The sequence below is a fragment of the Myxocyprinus asiaticus genome, chromosome 31, assembly GCF_019703515.2.
Source record: "Myxocyprinus asiaticus isolate MX2 ecotype Aquarium Trade chromosome 31, UBuf_Myxa_2, whole genome shotgun sequence".
Lineage (NCBI taxonomy): Eukaryota > Metazoa > Chordata > Actinopteri > Cypriniformes > Catostomidae > Myxocyprinus > Myxocyprinus asiaticus.
The window spans coordinates 30981228-31004453 of record NC_059374.1 but is presented as its reverse complement, the minus strand read 5'-3'; the positions used below and the strand labels follow the sequence as shown (position 1 = coordinate 31004453).

The 23226-nt window shown below is 38.9% G+C and overlaps 1 protein-coding gene across 4 annotated transcripts; it reads left to right on the top strand.

The window, feature by feature from the left end:
* The first annotated feature begins 838 nt into the window (after nucleotides 1–838).
* Nucleotides 839–14421, top strand: LOC127421753 (class A basic helix-loop-helix protein 9-like). Of its 4 annotated transcripts, XM_051664850.1 has the most exons (3): nucleotides 839–932; nucleotides 13244–13323; nucleotides 13442–14421. In XM_051664850.1, the coding sequence occupies exon 3, from the start codon at nucleotides 13452–13454 to the stop codon at nucleotides 14301–14303; it is 852 nt and encodes a 283-aa protein (XP_051520810.1). In that variant the 5' UTR covers nucleotides 839–932; nucleotides 13244–13323; nucleotides 13442–13451; the 3' UTR covers nucleotides 14304–14421. The 4 variants fall into 4 exon arrangements, with proteins under 4 accessions (XP_051520810.1, XP_051520807.1, XP_051520808.1 ...); XM_051664847.1 differs by lacking the exon at nucleotides 13244–13323 and having other exon boundaries at nucleotides 859–932; XM_051664848.1 differs by lacking the exon at nucleotides 839–932 and adding an exon at nucleotides 10781–10814 and having other exon boundaries at nucleotides 12783–14421.
* Nucleotides 14422–23226: the final 8805 nt, after the last annotated feature.

The window sequence follows — 23226 nt, the reverse complement described above, 5'->3', positions numbered from 1 at the left end:
CAATTTTGATACACCTCCGATGTTCAATGTGGAGATAAAGACACTCCCTCTATGCAATATTTTGATTAGAAAAAAGGGGTCGTGGTTGATTGAAACACTGCTGAGAAACGAATTAACTATGGTGCTACTACAGAAACCATAGTTTAACCATGGTATTTGTAGTAAAACCACAGTAAAAACCATATTAACTATGGTTACTACAGTCATGGTTACTACAATATTACTGTAATACAACCATGGTTACTACATGGATGTGACAGTGTACTGGAGTAAAATCATGGTTAACTGTATCCAAACCATGGCTTTTGCCAGTAAACATGGTTGAGACTGCAGTCATGGTTGCTACAATATTACTATAATACAACCATGGTTACTATATGGATGCGATAGTGTTACTGTAGTAAAATCATGGTTAATTGTATCCAAACCATGGCTTTTGCCAGTAAAACATGGTTGAGGCTACAGTCATGGTTACTATAGGAAAAGCATGCATAATTTATTTCGATGGAATGTAATACTTATTGCGAGAGGACGATAAATTTCCTCCCTGTCCTCCTAAGGGGCTCTGTAATCCCCCCCAATTCTCATTACTGTAATACATCAAGACATTTAAAAGATGGAATATACTTCGATTGTCTGCGTTGCTGATCACTCTGTGCACTGTATGTGTGATGCAAATTTTGTCTGGACTGTCCGCGCGTGGCCCATATTTTTTCGACATGCGGAAGGCCTGATTATACTTAGTTTTATACTTAGAGCGGAACGTTTTCACTCGATGATCATGCAATATATGGATGGGTTTAGCCGTTGCACACCTTCTCTATGTTTACATCAGAATCTCCCACAGAACGTGTTTACATATGCCCTCCCAATAACATCGACGGGACAATGCTGCGACCCCCGTTGCTGTGGGCCCCCAGGCTTAAGCCCAGGTAAGTCCATGCATTAATGCAGCCCTGTTGACTGGGCACGATACGATCCGGAATGCAGAAAAAAAAAAAGTTTACGCAAGCCTTTACATTTACTGTTTCTGCTATTTTCAGTGATGATTCTCATTAATGTGTAACAATAATTTTTGAGAAAAAAGATGCTGTTGTGCAACAATAGTCGCTTTCAAACATGACTGCAATTTTCATTTTAAAGGTCATGTGTGAACACGACCCGTTCAAAAATACCGGCACATTTTTCACTGGCTGTTTCCCTGAATAAGAAGAAACATTACCTGAAAAGTTAAGTTTTTATGCTATGTGTGAAAAGAGTCATAAGATTAACGGTTTGAGCATGTACGAGGTCAGGACACGTTGACATAAGACAGAGATGATTCAGTTACTCTGGAGTTAAAACATTTCTTAAAATTGTACTGATAGTGAAATTATTCCATTAAAGAGGATGATGTTTAAAAAATATTAGAAATTTTAGAGCTGACTACAGAAGAAAACCTCATAGTGTATGATGCTCCACAACTCAGATCTGAATCAAAATTGACCACTTGCGGCCACAACACTGGACCACAAAGAAATGGAGATGGTCAACATTTAATGTCACTCACATCCAACTCACCTCACAGTCTCCGAATTTCCACCCAAGACTGAAATGTGCCCCGCCCGTTTTTTTTTAGGTTTTTTTTAGACTCAGAACAGAGAAGCAGCAACATCAACGGCAGTGCTCCCATATATCCATTTTTTTTTTTTTTTTTTACATCTGTCATGCGTCTCCTACAAGGGGGGTGTACTGTATGTTTCCATGTGAGTTTGTGAACTGATAGACTTGACAGCTGGAGTGACCCTCAGTTGTTTATTGTGTGATGCCCAGTTTTAGTTTGTAGCCATTTACAGTACATATTCCATAAGTGTGTGATACCTAGTATTTTTAGATCCTGTTCAGATTTTAGAAGTGGTGTACTGTAATCTAGCTTAAAAGCGCTTTTCTTCATTCGAGCAAATAAAGAAATTTGTTGACTGATAAAATAACTAAGTACATCTCAGAATTAATGGCATTTTGGTGCTGATGAGTGTAAATGGTCACTAAACGGAAAAAAGATGGAAACCACTGCATGTGTGAAGAGCAAATGTGGTACATTTACCACTAAAGGCAATGAACTACTATGATGCACCACACTAGCCGATATTTTCAGCGATTTTGAGGTGTAAGCTTCATTTACATAATCAACAGGTCAGTTAGTGAGAGACAGAGCGTGCATTAGCATATTTCAGTGGGAGGTGGTTAATCCCTTGATCGTCAAGACTCCCTGCTGAGTTAAAGGTTCCAGCATCTAGAAAAGCACATCAAAATTGTTAGGAATTTTTTTCTGTTGCCAGGTTCTCATCAAGTGTTCTCGTCAAGTGACCAATGAGCTTCTTCTTTTATTAAAGAACTGACAAGATGGCATACTGATCTGAATATTTTCATCAGCGATCGCCGCATATCATCACAAATGCAGACTGAAATCCATAGTGATTTACCACAATTTTTTTCCTGGGGTTCTCCTACAAAAATGACTAATGAAAGCAGAAGCTCAACAGTTTCTGTTTTTATGGAAATGAATTTCTTTATTCACTGAAAGCTTCATATGGACATACTGTATGTGTTCTACACGTTCTAAGTTACTCCACATGCTAAATCACTCTATTACAATTGTTTATGTTAACGCGGTCCCTCTGTTGTTATTTTGGCGAGCTCCAAGTGATAGGGAATCAGAGAGTGAGATTTGGGGGAGTCGTTATGTCTGTCACCCTTTCACCATTTTGTATCAGAAAGGGTGACATACCTCCGACTGAAGAGAGCGAGATCTCAGCAATACAGTCGGCAAGTGTAACACCCTTGGCCAAAATCGAGTTGTTTGGAGTCTGCTAGTGTGATGCTGGCTTTACTGTTATGAAAGAAAAAAATTGTGATGGCCCTAAAATAGGCTTCATTTTCTATATGCAAAATACATGAACTTAGTTTCTTTTGATTTTGGAGTAAAATAGACCAGGACGTTTTCTTTACAGGTTCAATGAGAATCACCCTAATACTAAACCACCAACCTCCTGCCCGAGAGTGCTTATCAAAAGCTATTACCCATTTAAACATGCAGAGGCTGAGAGAATAAACCACAGATAGCCATGGTTAGCCCTCTAGAAGGTTGCACTTTGGACCATAGGCTCATTTAACTAGTAGAGTGGGAGTAGATTATAGATCTTGGGCAGGTTCTAGTACATTCTTTTAGGATATGCTGAGTTAATTGGAATCGGAACGTGATTTTTATTCATATATTTTCGTACGTTTAACTGTAAACTAAAATTTTATAAACAGTTAAAGCAGGCAAACATTTTCTGTTCATTTAATCCTACAGTTTATTTTTCACTGCAGTATTTTTTCCCACAGTGGATCACAGGAAGACTTTTATTTGCTTATGTGAATGCATGGTTTTATTTCCATGCATTCTCTCAGATTAACCAGAGGGGGGCAGACAAGCACTGTTCTTACAATCAGTATCTTTGGTTTTAGTCAAATCATATTTTAGAATGGGATTATTTTCATTGAGCAGTAAAGATTCTATTCTTATAAAAGAAGGAGAAATTCTTAAACTATCTTTAGAATGTCCACCACCAAGCATTTGAAGTGCTCTGATTTCTCAGTCTAGAGTGACATGGACAACAACCCCTGTGAACTCCTTTGTGAACTCTTGAACTCCCATCCTGTGTGTTAGTACTTGTTGAAAACAAAAGTTACTGAGTAAGTTTCTTATTTAGATGACACTAAAATAGAGGTTGCAAATCACACATTTGTACAGATGCCCTTTTGAAATTGCTGTAAAGTATTTGTATGTATTATCAGCATTGTGGACCTTTGAGCAAAACAGCTCCAGTTATAACTCATACAGCTAATGTTTGATTGTAGTTAGTCAGACCACCAATTTAACCTTACATTTAAGTAGTTTCAATGTTTCTTTAAACCACTTGTTAGAATGTTTTATTTTACTTAAGGTATTTGAACGCCAATCTCTTAAGGCCCAGGTATACTTTGTTTTTTACGCATTCTGGATCGGCTCGCACCTGGCCGACCATGTTGCCTTTGTGAGTATACTCTTCTGACCACGAGTGAATACGAACGCCTTTGACGCATACCCACTACAAATTATTTGTGATACTCTTTTCGTACAGTCAATAGCATTTGCCTGCATCAGCGACGCGTGCGGGAAATCTAGGCAGCGCGGTCAAGACGTGGCTGTGCTGATGATGCAATTTGCATCACACATACTGTGCATGGAGCGATGCGCAATGTGGACACCCGAAGTATACTTTGGCCTTTAGACTATCATTGTAAAAAAAAAAAAAACATGTAACTTTTCACAGGCACGAATAAAGAAAGCAAAAATGCATATGTGACACAAATGTCCCTCAAGTGTAAAGTAAAACCAAAGTCTTTCTAGCAAGTCAGCCACTGTCAGTCATCTTTGGAATGCTCCCGGGAAGTTATTTCCAGTCAAGACAATGCAGCTCCTATCTTCTTGAATGGGGGAACACCGAAATCTCAGAAATGGTTGGTCAAGATTACGATAAAAGAACATATTTCAAATGAGCAATAAAATCAATTGGAATAAATAAATAAAAAAAACACTGGAATCATAAATTGTGTTTCTTTACCTCAGATAACGTTAAAAAACTAAATATTCCTGGCTTGTATAGCTAATGTGCATGCGCTTTTTCCAGCTGATTGACAGGCGATGTCTGTATCTAAAGGGTGATTGGCTCATTTACTGGTAAGGCAGGACTTCCTTTCTACATCTGTTGACTGATGGGCATTCCGATTTCTCCCATTAATTTTAATAGAAGTGGCCTGTCTCTGCTAAATAGTCTCTGGTAACACTCAGTATATCATCCTAAGGATAAAGCAATACATACTAATTATAAAGCATAATCTTTTTTATACAACAGGGATGATTAAGAGAAATACATTTAAATATGTTTACAGATTTAATGTTTTTCATCTAACCAGCTGTAGGTAAAATAGTTTTTAACATAACTATAATGTCTTCAGGGCTGTCTGAACTGAAAGACAGGGTACAAAAAAATGGGCAGCTAACATTCCTTGGACATAACAAGTATTACCTACCGGCAATGTCATAGCATCTAAAGTTCTGTCAAACAGACTCAAGCCAGAGCATAAATCACACAACACGGCATTAGTAATGTTATCCATAAGTGATAGGCTAACTATTTTAATTGCAGAGAACTTGCTAAAATAATGCTAGTCCTCTGTCCATGTAATGTTGCTAATCAGGTAGTGGGCTGACTAGCCTTGAGCATGGCACCTTACCCTGGAAAGGCCAGAAGTGATTTAAATCCCCAGTGTGCTGTCAACAGGCTTTCATTTGAACTCTCAGTTAGTATCATTAACAGCTCATATTTCACTCTTATGGAATGTTCTGGTGCGTTCTCACAAACAAATGTTAATATTAATAATTAGCCCAGTCCCTTTGTGCCGTTGTTAGAAATCAATTCAAACATGTTTATCTAATTTTGTAATGCCTACTGCATGTTTTGATGAGTTATTGTGGTCTATGTTTTTAGAAACATAAGGTGTACTAATTTTGGAAAACCTGTATTTGAACAAAGGGAAATCATTAAGGTTGTTTACTTGTTGTCAGACATGAAAATCATGAGGTGCCGGCTGTAAAAAGTCAGTTTGACTTTTGCACACGCTGGTTGTCTCCATGGAGACAAGCCTATCACAAATAGAGCAGTGCTTCTCACAGTGAATGCAGTGGTTGAATTGTCTTCATGCACACTCATTTTGATGAAACATGGTGTAGGATAAACAGGGGGCAGAATGTTAACCTTAGTCAGCATTCGCTTTCATTGTATGGAAAAAAGATGTATAGAAAGAGAATGGTGACAAACATACTGCCTAACATCTCTTTCTGGTCTGGAACAACATTAGTAAAGAATTACCAAATTTTTATTTTTGGGTGAACTATTCCTTTAAAGTCGAGGCTTGCTAACTCTAAAATAAATTATAGTGGTCTTTGTGCCTGAATTGAATAGAGGTCAGCAAAATCTTTTAAACAAGATTTTATGTCCTTTTTAAATGTTCAAAGAACTATATCTTGGCTGAGTGAATGAAATGAATGACTGAATGAATTGCTTCATATTATATTTAGATCAGAATAGTTCCCCTTTCCAACTCTCTGTCTAGAGGTGACAAATTTCTCTTTCCTTTACCTCCATAAAGAGAGCTCATGCAGCCAGTGCTGTGGATGGTGAGTCAGGGAATGAAGACAGATCAGCCCCTCCTCCCCTGACAAGACATAACACCCACTTTTAACATAACTTCATCAAACCTCAGCCAGAGGACAGACAGTTATGCCAACTAACAAGGCAATAGAGTGCAGGAGGCATGTGTCAACAATGTACTCTTTTACAAGGGCTTGAATGGAGGGTTAAGGAGGTCCCAGACATTTCCATTATGCTGTTAAATGTGCCTGCAGCTATTAAAGCATATAGTTTGGGAACCCCCTAAATTAACACTGAATATCTAATCAAAACAAACTAAGGTTTGATGCCTTGGTAAGACTTTTGTTGTACTGAAATACATTTATTTACTGTAGGTAATGATAATGGTGTTAATTTCCTATTTTCTTTTACTGTTAAAAGCTTCAGGAATGCATATTAGCAATGCTAACATGTTGCAAGCTATTTTTTTCTAGTCCTGATCTTTAAGCAAGAATTAGCCGTAAAAATGTATGTAATGGTTCTTTGCAGTACCCAAGTTTCAGCAAATAACTGAAGAACCATTTATTGTGATATAGGGTTCTTGAATTGACTACGTGGTTCTTTGGAGATTAATAAAGTTCTTGATGGGAAAGGAATTGTTCATTAAAAAAGGAAAATTCTGTCATAAATTACTCACCAGAATGTCACTCCAAACCATATCACTCTTCTGTGGAACATAAAAGATAATCATTTTGTAGATCTTCACACCTCTTTTTACCACAATGAAAGTTAATTGCAACTTCGGGCTGTTAGGCTCCATAATGGACAAAAATCCCCACCACAAAACCACAGTAAAAGTAGTCGATACTTAGTAGTGACCACAACGCATTTGAATTGTAAACAGTAATCCATTCTGAATGAGTCTGAGATGGCAGCGAAGCGCCACCCCTCATCTGTCAGTGAATCGCTGTGCTAAAAGAAGAGTTTAACTTTGCCGGTTACATGCTGCTTTAAAAGGAAATCATTTTCCGATCTGAAAATTTGAAAAGGCAGATACATACACAAGTATGAGAACTTCACAAATCTTCTTTAGTGTGTCTGATATCAAAATGCAGGGACACAGATGAGAAGCACACAGATCGGAATCTGAACAAACAGAGATACTGCACTAAAACCATGGATAATTTTGCTCAAAATGTTGCGTTTGTGCTTCCATTAAATTTCAGCTGCATCTGGGAGAAAAATCGCACCGGTTTCGTTCACGCTTTCTTTGTCTTTTCTGACTTTTTCATTGTTTATTATTGTGCAGTAACACGAAGACATACAGTGGCAAGAAAAATTATGTAAACCCTTTGAATTATGTAAAATTTGGCATTTATGTAAAAATCTGTCTTAAAATCTGGTGTCATCTTCATCTAAGTAATAATGAAAAAACGCTATCTGTTTTAACAACAAACAAACAAATTATTGTATTGTTCTTGTACATATTGAATACATCATTCAAACATTCACAGCGAGGTTGGAAAAAGTATGTGAACCCCTAGGCTAATGACGTCAACAAAATGGAAATGAAACTATATGGAAAACATTAAATGGGCATGGTGTCCATGGCAGGACACCACGAAGGAAGCCGCTACTTTCCAACTAAAACATTGCTGTGCACCTGAAGTTTGCCAATGACCACCTTGACACTCCACAATGCAACTGGGAAACATTTTTGTTGACTGATGAAACTAAGGGTGAATTGTTCGGGAAGAAAACACAACACTACTTATGGCATAAAAAGGGCAGCATCCCAGCAGTGAAGTATGGTGGAGAGAACATCATGTTTTGGGGCTACTTTGCTGCTTCGGGGCCTGGACCACTTGCCATCATCAAGGGAAAAATTAATTCCCAAGTTTATCAAGATATCCTACAGGATAATTTCAGGGTGGCTGTGTGGCAGCTGAAGCTCAGTAGATATTGGGTGATGCAGCAGGACAATGACTCTAAACATTGGAGTAAATCCACTACAGAATGGCTTCAAAAAACAAACAAAAAATCCACCATTTGGAGTGGCCCAGTCAGAGCCCAGACATTAACCCAATAGAGATGCAGTGGAAAGACCTCAAGAGAGCTGTTCACACCAGACATCCTAAGAATATGGCTGAGCTGAAGCAGTTCTGTAAGAAAGAATGGTCCAAAATTCCTTTTGGACGCTGTGCTGGTCTAATCCGCAGCTACTGGAAATGCTTGGTTGAAGTTATTACTGCCAAAGGAGGATTGAACAGTTATTAAATCCAAGGGTGAACAGCATCTTGACTAAACAAATGTAATCTAATCACCCGAGATGCATCTTAATACCAGGTGTAAACGGGGCCTGTGAGACTAGGTTGAGTTTGGAACAACACAAGGGCGAGTAAAGGATGTCTGAATTTTCATTTTGGATGAACTATTAATTTAAATCAGTGTATTGTTTTTTTTTTTTCTCTTGTTTTTAACAAAGGAAAAGTAAAGGCTTTTGAGAGCCTCAGTACATACTGTAGATGGTTTTCTAAAGAACCATAGATGTATGTTTTCCTATGCCTTTTTGGAACCTTTTTTTTTTTTTTTAAAGATACTTGATCAGGTCAAAAATAGTCAAAATCAGTCAACAAAATACTCAAATAGCATAAGTACTGATGCTACCATGAAAGCGTTAGTGGCTGGAAGCCTACAATAACTTAGCCCCAAAAATGTAGCAAGTAATGTCTGTAACGAACCACTGTGAAACTCATGTTTTCCATGGGGACCTCTAATTTTCCTGCATACTTCTCAAACCTTACCACCCCTTTAAAAGCATGGATCTAAATAGTTGTGTCACTGTCTTCTAATAACTGCCAAAAAACAGCTTCTTATTATCTATTCATACACTTAAGATTTACAAATCTTTAGACAATTCACGGTTATGGCCAGGCTATTGCTAGTTCTCCCAGCAAGTGCATGAGCTATCTAAAAGAATCTTGATTTATAAATGGCGACTGATAATTACTAGTGTCTTCCCATTCAGCAAAAAAAGGACTACAGCTGGGTTTTAAGCGCATGCTTGAAGTTCTCAGTACAAGACAATTAATTAATTTGCCAGTCCCTCTTGTAAATCATCAATGTTTATGTGTTGGTCTGCATCACTTAGTCTGGGGCAGTCAGTGATTCAAGTGTGCAAATGTTTCCATTGCAGATTAATCACACATTGTTGGTTGTAGAGTGCAAAGAATCACAGTCATGAAGTGGAACAACTGACTTCATATAAAAAGAAGGTGGTAGAGAAAATAAAACACAAAGTTGATTTGTGCCATCAAGATATTTGTCTAGTGAGCTGGTGTGAACACTGCTTTGCTAATAATGCATTTGATGACCTGGAAATTCATTCATAATGTTTTGAGAAGCAATTCGTGTCCAGCGTAAGGGTGCTTTTTAACCTTTGACATGGCCATCAACCATTCAAAGCCTTGGCCATTAAAAACCACTCTTTGGCTGACGGTTCAGATATTGGGTGAAAAAATGTAGATTGACATAACTGAATGTGAAAATACTAGAAATATATTTTCTTAGTATTTTTTGCCTTTTATTTTTTGAGAAAAAAACATGTTATTGACAAGTATTTTAGATCACAAGCCTCACAAACAAAACCCTCAATTACCAAGTACAAAAGTCTCCCCTTACCGTGTTTATGACCCCTAATCTTTCCTCTCATGAACACTGAGAAAGAGCAGCAGAAACAATAACACTAGCGTTCCCATGGTCCCTTATGTCTGGCTTTAGTAGGTTTGGTCTTTGAGAATATTCAGGACTAAGTTACTCAGGGGTGTTACTATCAAAAGTGTTTCACATTTGGGGATTATTATCTTTATTAAGGAAACAAAGCTGTCCAACATCCAACATCAAGTCACATGGATTTTTTTTTTTTTCAGGTTTGAGTTTACTCTCCCAAACACAACCTGTTATTATTAGCATGCAAAAGTTGTGCCATTTTACAACTTATTCAAATTACAGAGCAAACACAGTATGACACAATCTAAAGCCCTGTGTTTAAACAAACCTGCATCTTGGATTATAATTGCAGAACAAGAAAAGGAAGAGGATGTTGTAATTCCTACTTAAGCAACTATATTTTCCGTTAGCAAAACCCAGTTTGCCTTTCACTGCAGAACTGGAAAAAACCCCACGCCCATATTTAAAATCAAGTCAACACATCTCTCGGTCAAAACAAGTTAATACGGTAGCTAATGGCTTGACTAACCACTGTCAGAATGTAGGAGAGGTTATTCATTTTTAAAAGCATATCAATATGAAATTTGCACATAATGGTCCACTGAAAAGAAATTCATCCCACTAAAAATGAAAACTTGGGAAAGTTCACTCAAAAATTAAAATTCTGTCATCAGTTCCTCACCAACATGTTGTTCCAAACCTCTATGACTTTCTCACTTCCATGCAAAAAAGTAATTAATTAATGACGGCCTCAGTCACCATTCACTTTCATTGTATGGAAAAAGGTGTGATGAAAGTGAATAATGACTGACAGTAACATACTGCCTAACATCCCCTTTTGTGTTCCACAAGAGAAAGAAAGTCATACAGGTTTGGAACAACACGACGGTAAGTAAGACAGAATTTTCACAATCCTTTTAAATTGAACCGCTGGTGCAACACTTAGTTACAAGTTAAAACATACAGTGACTAAATTGTACTTAATAGTGTTGATCTAATTTGATCTAATCTAGTTCACTGCGTGCAAAATAAAAGTCAGACACTTAAACATAGGAGTCATTAGCCTCTTTCTGGCAAGCAGTAAAAGTTAGACAGGAAGGAAGCAGTGTCCGAAATGGCTTCTCATTCTTGTTTAAAGGTAATTGCACCACCACCCACTCTGCTGAATGAAAGCACTCTTGAGCCATTGGCTTAGCTGGAGGCTTCAGTGTGTCCTTGCTCCTTGTAAAATGGACACAACCCAAGAGAATAAACTTGTCATTATGACCCAGTAACAAGTCTGACCACAGTGGCTTCCTCAGTTGATAGTGACTTAAACTCGAAACTTGAAATTGCTTGGTGCAATATTCCTCGGTGAATGGGAAGTTAAACTCACTTGAGCCAATGCAAAAATGACTGAGGGGAGATGGCGCTTGTCAGTGAGTCGGCAAAATGTGTCTGATCGTAGGGTACTGGAACTCTTAGAAACAACATGCCAACTTCCCGTGTAATAATGTTGGTCGCACAGCCTTTCACATCAACAACGAAAGATATGGGAAACATTTTTAGTTACCTTTTTAAAAGTCTATTTATTTTGCTATCCTAACTATTCATGGCTATATAGTTAGTTGCATTTTATTATTTACTTTTAGCATTGTTTTTTACCTGCTGTCGGCGACCATATCAGAACAGACCAGTGACCCATTTTTGGGTCACAACACACCAGGTCTAAGATATTGTATCGCATTACATAGGCCTATAGTTAGAACACTATTCATAATATTGTCTACTTTCAGGACAAATAACATTGCTTGAAAAACATCTGAAAGTTCAAATAGGGGATAGAGAATCTGTTTGTAAGTGAGGATAAAACAGCAACAGCAAGAAAGGCCTTAACTCAAAATCATCACAGGTAATAATTGTAAAATATCTGTGCTCCTTTCCCCACCCTTTGAAGTGAGGTGGCTACTGTCTGTTCATGCCCTATAGGAAGCACAAAGTAGATTTATGACTTTGCAGACAACCAAATTACACTGTCTCTCACTGCAGCCCAGGAAGGCCAGTAATCGCTTAATACAAACCAGTTAATTGTGACCATAGAGAGATATAGAGTTTATGTGATGCATGATAAGTATTTTTCCATCCCTCTGGCATAGAAAAGGTGTAAAGGCAAATTGGTAAAAGAGGCTTATCTGATAGAACTGTAATTTGTCATGAATGTTCCCATTTTTCTCTCAACACCCAGGAGTCAACGTAGACAATCCATCTGGATCAAGGTGAAAAAAAGACCTGGGAATGAAATTATTTTACACTGATGTATTTATGTTTTATGAATGACCAGTTTATTGATTGTTCTTAATTAGGAATTCTACATTGTAGGCTTGTGCCTTTCAACACTTTCGTAGCTGGTCATGGAATGTAATGTATGGCATCTTTAGTACTAGTAAATTTCAAGTAGAATAACACAATGAATGGGTTCAAATGCTTTATATTTTTCATGGGTTACAAATATGAATGAACAATGTGATTTCCACAATAATGCTGCACTGTAAACCCTAATTTTGTCATTATTGGAAAAAATCAAGTTGTCTTAATTAAACATTACTTGAAATGTTTTGGAGTCATAACCCAAATATCTATGCTTCTTGAACTTATTTATCTGAAAAATCCATAGACTTAAGACTTTAAGTGTTAATTACCCAAATGACAAAATTGAGGCTATGGGGAAAACCCATAATTATTAATATCTTGAATTATTTAATTATGTTTTTTTGTTTTGTTTTTTTTTTTAGCTCTTTTGTAATATTATTTATGTTGTTTTGTTGCAAATAGTTGTTTCGTGTGATGTCACCATTCGAATGATCTGTGTCCCCTTAGGTCAAGTTGGACCCTGTTAACTCTTTCTCAGTTCTCCTTGTGCATGTGCAACTGATGGCATATATGCATTTCTTTGGAGAAAATGAATGCTGAAAAAAAAAAAGAAAAAAACATCCTAAACCAACATAAGCTGGTTTGCTGGTGTTAGCTAGTTTAATCTGGTCTCCAAGAATGGCCAGCTGAAACCCTCTAAAACCAGCCAACTGACCAGCCAATGGATGCTGGGAGACCAGCCAACCAGCTTAGGTTGGCTTTAACTTTTTCTATCAGCACCGATATGAATAAATAACTTTTAAAAGACTTTAAAACAAACATGCAGCAATTTCATTGCTCCTTTTCTGCACGGTATAGTTAAAAAGTGTAGATCCTGTGCGTTGAGGAGGTGTGTCAGAACCTGTTGACTGATGTCTAAGTTTGCCTGGAGGGCACTTGTAAACAACAGAATACACCTTTGCTTATAGGCAGCTGACCCACGTGACACATCCAGAGATTGCCTTTAAAAAACCCTCTCACCTGAGCTGAGACTGACAGATCAGATCTGGTAGGAGAGAGGAGGATTTTAACATGTGGATGTTCTGCTAGCTGTCTGAATACCATAAAGGACCACAAGTGCGACAGCTATCATCATTTATACCAGTGCTAACATTTGCATTTTGCAGAGGACAAGTGATGAGTCTGGCCAGCACCAGTACAGAATCTGAAGTTTCAGAAGATGAGTTGGAGGATTGTCCTTTGAGTCAGGATGGCGACTGTGGCACTGAAAGCCCCGCAAAGTTCCCTTTTCGCTCAGAACGCTCAAGTTCTTCCGGCCCCAGTGACACAGAAAAACTCAAGGTGGTGAAAAGGCTTAATCGTCCAGTGCGGTCCAAAGCACGAAGAGTTGCAGCCAACATCCGAGAGCGAAAGCGTATCTTGGACTACAATCAAGCTTTTAATGCCTTACGCACTGTTCTCAAGCACGACATCAGTGGAAAGCGTCTCTCCAAGATCTCCACGCTACGCCGTGCCATCCACCGTATTTCAGCACTGTCTTCGTTCCTGGGGACGCATTCAACCATGGAACCAGATGCACCGCCCTGCACCCATATGGAGTGCTACAGGCAGCCAGAAGAGAATGATCGGCTACCCAGAAAGACAATAAGTTTGCAGAAACCGGTGGAGAACTATCTTCACTATCAGTCAGAGCTCCAGGGAACCCATGACCACATGGTCTCTGCAGAAGAACCTGGGATTTTGTATCAGGATATATTAGGCTCAGCACTCCTGTGTCCACCATCCCCACACTACAGCCACTGCACCACCAACAATGAGCTACACATCAATCATGGACATTATAGTCACCAACTGAATGACCAAAGTACTGAATATTACAGTGTGGTGCCTGGAAATCAACATGGAATGAGGGTCAGCTGTCATCAGAATCAAATGGACACCTATGCAGATTCTACTACAGTGCCTTTGGCTTGGCAGCTGGGTTACCTGCAATGTCATGGATACCAGCATTCTCTGAGTATTCACTGAGTAACTTGTTTATGGTACTCTTATGATGGAAAGCATTAGCTATTCATAAATATAAAAATATTGTGCATTTTAAATGATTCAAAATTCCTGATTTGTTTTGTCATGCACAAACCCCAAATAAAGCAACTTACTTTATGATGAGACATGATAAAAGTTACTTGTGACCCTTTTCAAGACCCACTTTTACTCAATATGACATAATTCCTGGCATTTATGATTGAACACATGTCCTAACTTATATATATTATGTAAAATGTGCAATTCAGGATTAATACATTAATATATAACATTGCTGTAAAAAAAAAATTGAGACATTCTTTGCACCTTAAAACAGATGGAGAAAGAGAATGAATGAGGGAAAGAGAAAAAAGAATATGTACCACAGATTATAAAAATTGTGATATTTATGCACAGGGCTGCCGATAAGGGGGCACAATTGGACCTTTTGTCCCGGGCCCGGGCTGTTCTATATTGTAGAGTGAAAATTGCAAAGCTGGGCATTTAGGGTTGCAAAATTTTTACCACAAAATGCAACAAAAGTAGGCTATATAAAAATTAATGTATTAATTCATGAAAAGTTTAAGTTTGACAATATTAAACAAATTAGGACTATTAATATTGGTGTTGATGTTTTCTAGTATTATAATAATAATAATAATAATAAAACAAATTAATCCCTATGAAATGTAGTATATTTAATATGAATACCATAAATTGAGAGAAAACATCTGTCAATGCTTGGAATATTTAAATATTATTTACTGAATAGGCTCCACAGTGTGAATATTGAAAAAGCTTGGCCAATAATGCACAGCGTTGCATTTTGCTATGCTAAGAAAAATGGTCTCAAACTTATAAAAGTGAATACAGTATTTTCAGGGAATTTACACATCAGTACATCAGTAAACATGTTGGGACTACTAAAATATATATACAGTACATATATATTATAGGTCAAATACTTATTTGTAAATTTGCTAAATTCCTTCTAAAAGTGTTAGCAAATGTGCCAACTAGCTTTTTTTCCTCTTTTTTTTGTGTGACTTTAACAAGCTCTGACAGTTAATATGTAAATTATCTTGTCAAAATTGCTGTTGTGATGCAGTTCAGAGTGTCACCTATTGCTATATTGCAATTTGTTTGTGCTGGGTCTAAAGAACAGCTGACTCAAACAAAAGCATATTATTAGTTTATAGGATGTTTATAAGCAAAATTAATTTTGATTTAGAAGACAGTTCAAAAGTTAAAACTCCTATCTCCGCATCAAGAGATCCAAAGTCCTGTCAGTTGTGTTCTGTTTTCTTCTTCTTCTTCTTCTTCTCTCTCTCTCACACACACTTTATCTGAGAGCAGCACAAGCTCTGGAACTTTGTAGATTTGTAAACCAGCCGTAGTGTCTAGAAAACAGTAATAATGCCATTTATAAACTCTGCCAGCAGAAGAGGGCAGTGATGGACCTTCTCCAGCAGATTCCCCCCTCAGGATTCATAGAGGGAGGTGATTCCAGTAAGATGGGGGAAAGAGGAACAGGAAGGAACTACTTTAAATCTCAGACCTCCCCAAGGTGGATATGACTAAGCTTTGTACCTTGATCAGGTCCAGTCATGCTGGCTGAGGCTGGGGAACTTTCTCAGGTTATGTTCTCTCTGCCCCTTCACACTGTATGATGAAACGTCTCTTGTTGTTGATAGAACTAACAGCCAAGCATCTCTTCAGACCTGTTAATGACTGCATATTTTGTATTATAAGTCTAAAAGCATAGTGGTTTGAGTCAAAATAGCTAGTTCCATTAGACTGAACTACATAACAGACTCAAACTGCAGGAAAAGTATGTGGGAAAGTATTTTTAAATGCCATCATACCAAACACCTTATGAAATCGGACCATTTTTGGCATGCAGGTAAAAGGTTGTGTTGTCTGGGTCATTGCACAAAAGGGCCACCTGAGGGCAGCAAATACATACAAGACCTGTCTACTACACGCTTACTCAAAACTAATAGCTTTTAGCAGATGCTTTTTTATCCTAAGGGACTTGCAGTGTACTGATTCCTGGGAATGTAAGCTTGGGGGTTTAGCAGGTGTGGAGCAGGATGTAAAATCTGAAGATTCTGGGTTACTTCTGCTAAACTTGCAATCTTTGCATTAACAGCAAAGATCCTTAACTGAATAGTTAAACCCTGGGTATGGGGGTTGCCTAGAGACTCGGAAATCATACAGTAGCACCGGCCCTGGTTAAACCCCAAAACGAAAATTACGTAAATTAAGGACACATTAGAACAAATAAATTTTTTAAGTCATTGTCACACCTTTCACAGAATGTAGGCAATGTGAAAACAGGGTAAATGAGATCTGAGAGCTACAAGATTGGACAAGAGGGTGAGTATATGATGACAGAATTTTCATTTTTGGGTGAACTATTCCTAATCCTAGTATAGATTTTGCTCAGATATGCACATTGACTGGCATTAAACCAGCACACTTCAAAATTGATTTTTCATTTAATCCTACGATACCATCTGCACATAGGCTAGTTCAGGTTCATCTTTATTTATAAGTCAGGCTGCCTACACGTCTAAGGCTAATTACCATTTCATCAAATGCCATGGTGAAAAAGTCTGTACCGTGAATCCTTTTAAGGCCTCTTCTATTTTATCCATTCTCTCAGCACCTCCTTCAGACATTTTATATGAGCCATGTCAATGTGAACATAAACATAATTTAATGCTAACAAAAGCCAGTTACAGACAGATGATTACAATGGCACATAAACAATCCGGTGAAGATCGAGTCTTATGTTTTCCAGAGTCCAGCTGACATTGTGAAATTGTTGCAGTGCAGACACTCCCTGATGGATTGGGCAAAGGCTAACTGCTAGCCAGCTAAATGACAGATTACACAGTGACAGTGGAGATGATTGTGAATCATTGTCTTGGACAGAGCAGGTTGTGTCATGCCAGTAGTCTAATGAGCTCATTGATGATCATGATATAGTGAAAGACCAGTGGCAAACTTTAGCTCAAGGTTAACTATATGACCCACATGAAGCTGGTTAGAAACTAGTGAAACCAATCAGATGAAAAGAAGGATCTTGATCATTGAAGAAAAGTGGTTAACAACCAGTCGGTCGTCAAGCACAGTTCCTGCATCAATCCCGGGGCGGAACTACCCTTGGCAGTTCCTTTAGCGCCTTGGCAGACTTGCAGGAGAGCCATGGTGTGCAGGGCGGAGGCGGCTTGTCCAGCGGCAGCGTAGGCCTTGGCCGTCAGAGACTACATAAACCTACAGGCCTTGGACGGGGTCTTTGGGCACCCGCGCCAGGTGGCGGCGCTCTGTGGGCATAGGTGCACCGCGAGCGCCTTTATCCACTGGGGGATTGCCGAATAGCCCTTGGCCGCCCACCATCAAGGGTAGTGAGGGCGGGGAAGCTGAAAAGATCGGGACCGGGCAGTAAAAAGTGCCTCCCGTGACCTTGTCAGCTCTTCATGCACTTCCGGGAAGAAAGGAACGGGGGCGGGGTGTGGCTTTGAGCGGCGCCGCGAGCCCAGGAACCAATCACCGAGCCGCGAGGGTTCAGGGAAGAGCAGTGAAATCCACTCTAACCGATGCTCGCGGCTGCCCGGGAAAGCATGTCGTCATCTCCGTGTCAGCCTGTGACTGGGCAATCAACCCCGAAGGGAGGAGCCCAGCTGAGGCTTCCGACTGGATGAGCCCGCTCTCTGATGCTGCGCTCGAGAGCTCATCACTTCCGCGAGCTCCGAATAATAGGTCGAACTCGCCGTGAGACGAGCCAGCGGACTCACCCGGAAGCCCGATCGGGGCAGACGAGCGTGCTGGGGAATGGGAGGTCCGTGGGGGATACCCGGTGGAGGCGGTCCCATTGGGGTCCCCAAATCGCCCCCAGTGCTAGCCGCGCTGGCCTCATACCCGTGGGTAAAAGGACCGAGGCGGGAGCCTCTGGGGTGGCTTGCTTTCTTACAAAGGCGAGCCGCGACAGCAACGTTGCCATGGACATATTCTCGCAATGAGAACATGACCATCCACGAACGCTGTCTCCGCGTGAGCAGTGCCCAGACACGAAAGACAGTGATCGTGACCGTTAGAAGGCTAGAGATAACGAGCACAACCAGGAATAACACACAATCGGAAAAGCATCTTTAGAAAGACGCATCTTTAAAAAGACGTTCCGTGTGTGCGCTCTTTTAGAGAAATATATACTCTTTTAGAGGGGAAAAATGCTCTTTCAGAAAATATACTCTCTAGTTTTTCTGCCGAAGCACCCAGGGGCGTTCTCTGCAGTGCACCAGTGCAGAGGGGGGAGAAGCCACTGAAATGTGCCATCAGATCCAGCAGAGGTGAATGAACAGTAGTATTCAGCTCAATGAGCATGACTGTTCGGCTCCGAAGAGAAAATCTGAATGAGTGGTTGCATACCAGCTCCTTTTATACCCGTATGTCCGGGGGAGTGGCATGCAATTACCACTCGCCAATTTTCATTGGCCTTTTATCAAAGACCAGAGGTGTCTCGGGCTCCCAAGAGTGACCCCTATTGTCACTACATCGACACCAACGTCGAGTGAGTGACAGATAGGGAACTATTCCTAATTCACAGTAGCGCCATCTTTGATTTTTGACAGAAATGAAAACAAAGATGAGGGATAGACTTCAAAAAAGACTCTTCAAAGGCATGCACTGTATAAATCAAAAATCTCCTGGATCACATCTAATTTTCCACAACTCATGTTGTCTGGAGTTTTTTGTCTACTAAAATTTCTTTGAAAGATATTTCTTATGTTTCATCAGTGGAATGATCCAAATCACTTGAAACAACTGTACAACCCACTGAAGAGACTAAGGCTGTCATTCCCATCAAAAATCAAAGATGGTGCTGCTGTGAATAAGTTCTATTTTATTTTAATCACCTTGAAAAGTGAAAATTCAGTGGTAAATAAGTGTTTTGGCTTGAAATACATATGATAATTTCAGGGATTCTTAATGGCTACTGTACAGAAATCTCTTAAAAATAGCATGTTAAAGGACTATTTCACCCAAAAATGAAAATTATCTCATCATTTACTCACCCTCATGTCATCCCAGATGTGTATGACATTCTTTCTTCTGCATAACACAAATTAAGATTTTTATAACACCTCATCCTAACCAGATGCGATAAGATTCCAGCGACAAGCTATCTATCTGTCCACACCAGACGCAACACGGCACCACGATATTCATACATTAAAATTAGGATAATTGACAAAAAAATATAGAAATCAGAGCAATCAGAGACAGAACAGTGTGTTTATTGAACGCAATAAATTTTCTCACTGAAACTGCGTATAGGGATCCACTTTCTACGGCAAACCCCGAGGGGATAAATACGCAACCACACATATACACAGAGCAAAGTTACATTATAAATAATTTCCAAATTCAGTCTGTCTTGTTTTGCCATCCAAAATAGTCCAGATGGTCCCCTTTGGTGTTCAGGAATAGTTAGGCCACAGCAGGTCTTGTTTGTCCTTCTCTCTCTGAGTATGAACTGAGCGTCAGTGGGCAGGGCCAAGAGTGTGATGATTGTAAGTAGGCATTGATGTTGTTTCACTGTAGAGGCAGTCATGAATTAATGTACCCCTAGTGACAAAGGTTGTTGCAGAAGTAGAGAATGAGGCATTTTTGTAGCTTGGTTTCAATAAATCAAGTTCAATCAATCAAGCTCGCAGTCAGCTGACGCTCAGCTGATCATGACATCTACCAATACAGTTGAGAATGCGGCAGTGATTTGCTCTTTACTGGAGCTACCTGGTGTGACAAAAAAGTTTACTTGGAAGAAGAAATGTACATCATTTCCAATATTATTTCCTCTGTAAAAATTTTATTTCTACCTGGACTTTATATATATATATATATATATATATATATATATATATATATATATATATTAGGGGTGTAACGGTACACAGAAGTCACGGTTCAGTACGTACCTCAGTTTTGGGGTCACGGTTCAATACGAGTTCGGTACAACAGGAAAAAGCAACAAATCCCAAATGCTAGGTTTCTTTTCATTTATTTTGAACCAACAGTATTGCAAAGTACAGTTTGTTCCATCTGCATTTGGAACCTGTGGCATTTAGTCCCCCTGAGGTAGTTGGTACAGTACATCCTCCTTTAGTGTATTAAGCACTAAGCAGTAAACAGAATGCACTCTTGCATAGGTCATATTTTTTGTAGGCCTGATAAAAAACAAAAGGTATTTGGTCACAATCAGCTACAAAACTTAAAAGCATCTCTTGTTTATAAAAGTACAAAATAAATAGAATAATGAAAAATAAAACTTGTGCATTAGGAGAAGCCATTCTTGTTTTGGGTTGGTGCATAGATGTAGTGATTGGTCATTCATGAACGATTTGTTCATTTTGAACGAATCTTTTATGTGACTCAGAAGAACGAGTAGTCTCATTCATTTTGTGTTGACCGCGCATGTGCATTGCACAACCTCCATTCGGTTGTTACGTGAAAACCGCATAGGCGCTGTACAGGAAACAGAAATTATTAGTTCACCGTTCAACTCTTTTGGTCCGAGTCGTTCGTTCTTTTGTCACGTAGGGGATTTGGCTATTGAAAATGTAACATTTTAATTTAATTCTGCTCAAATATATGAAATGAACTAAATGACTTGAAAAAAGATTCGTTCATTTTGCTGAACGAGACTCAAAGATTCAAGTCAGTAAAATTATCCGATCTTCCTAGATGGTCTCTTCTTCTGCTCTTTTTCCTGTTGTGGCAGTTAGCAAACAGCGTTGCATTACCGCACGCGCCCCCTTCTGGTTTGGAGTGTGGATCGCCTGTGACTGACTCAGATGTATTCTTCGTCTTACTGCATGCACCGAACCGTGACATCAGTACCGTGACGGTTCGGGACGAATACATGTTCCGTTACACCCCTAATATATATATATATATATATATATATATATATATATATATATATATATATATATATATATATATATATATATATAAAGATGAAAGATAATAAGCATCATGGAAAATCAATAGGGAGATGAGGTTACCTAAAATATAAAAGGTATTTTCAATCATCTGCAGTTCTGGCAGAGGGTTGAACTTAATTTGCAGTTTGTTCCAAAAATAATCCATGGATGAATAAAGAGAGATAAAACAGAGCTGTTACATGTCCACAGAAAGATAGAGAGTATTCCCATCTCTTTTTTTCACAAGCCCTCTTCAATTTCCCTTCCACAAATTTGTGGATGCCAGTCAGGAGTTTGACACAGAAACCCTGTCTGTTTTGCAGATTTTGTGTGTGTGTGTGTGTGTCCTTCCTCTGCCTCCCACAAAGTCACTCTTGCCATTTAGCTTCTGTGACAGATCAGCAGTTATTTCCACACACACACACACACACACACACACACACACGCACACAAAAATGTCCATACACACTTACACCTGCACAAAGTCAATTCTTTGTTTAATTGCCTAAAAGGTAAGCAATGGGTAAGGCACACAACCATGCACGCATGCACGTACACACACACGCACAAACAATTACTCAGGTATCTAAATGGAGACATAACATAGACTTTTATTATTTTGAGTTAAATTAAATTTCCAAAATGTCCCCAAAAGAAGGTTTTGTCCAATTTTGCTAATTTCTGGGTACAAAACTGTCCCCAAACTATAGCTAAGTAAGCGTGCACACACACACACACACACACACACACACTCAAAGAACATTTCTCTACAGGGCTGTAGTATGAATGACAGCAGGACTCGCACATCACCTTGTTGGGCGTAAACAGATCTTGTCATTCACTGACCACTAACCTTTACCAGTCCAAGGTGTAGCTGGTAATTGCTTCAAAATGGATTTTAAATAAGATTACAGTTACTATTATGACAAATACAAAACACACTGTAAAAAAAAAAAAAAAAATCTGGTAGCCTTAAAAATTCTCTGCATGTGGTAGCACCTAAATTACTGTAACTAGCTTTATTCCAATCTATTATCATTTGACAACATTACATCAAAGAAAGCCATTTTTAAAGGTGCAATGTGTAATTTCTGTGCCTCTTTTGGCACCAAACTGAATTACAAAAATAATGAATTTTTCAAAACGTTTGCCATTTGTTGGCCAAAAAGAAAGTCCCGCCCCAAACTCACACCATTAAGTCAATGTTGATGTGTAGAGCAGACTGGGCCACTCAAACAAAGTCATGTTTGTTAGAGCCACTTATGAATAGCTTACAAATGGCTTACTTATAGTTCAGTCATGACAACTCTTGGAAAGATTTAGCATGTTAATGTGGGTATGACATTGAAAGGATATTGGTCTTAGCGGACTAGATCTACTGCAGCTGCTTTAGGGGCAAGTACAAAGACCTGTTACCACTAGAACATACACCGACACACTGAATTAAGCATGTATGACATGCTGTTGCACAATTAGACATAAATACAATCCTCCCATAGCAGATCTAGACAAGTGGAGCTAGGGAGGTTGAGGGTTTCAGAAAAAAATCTTGCAGCGTGCTGCAGTGAAACCGGCTTACTTGCAAAGTGAGCAGACTGAAATGTTAGGCTAAGAAAGTTCGCAAGTTGATTGGCTACCTGATTACATGTCAAAGGACCTATAAACTTACACCATGTGGGCCGATTGGCTAAACATATCACATGTGAGTGAGCTGATTGGCTAAGAGATAACAACCTATAAGTAGTGGAAAAAAAAAACACAAAAAATTATTTTTCATTGTAACACTTCTCAATGAAAGGAGGAGGTGAGAAGCAGATTTCCTGGTTCAGGTAAGCGTTTTATTCTCCTCACTGTAGTAGATACACTCTTTCAGGGGTTTCACGCTGCTCAATAATTCACTCTCAACATAAACAAACTTCTTCACAATAATAAAC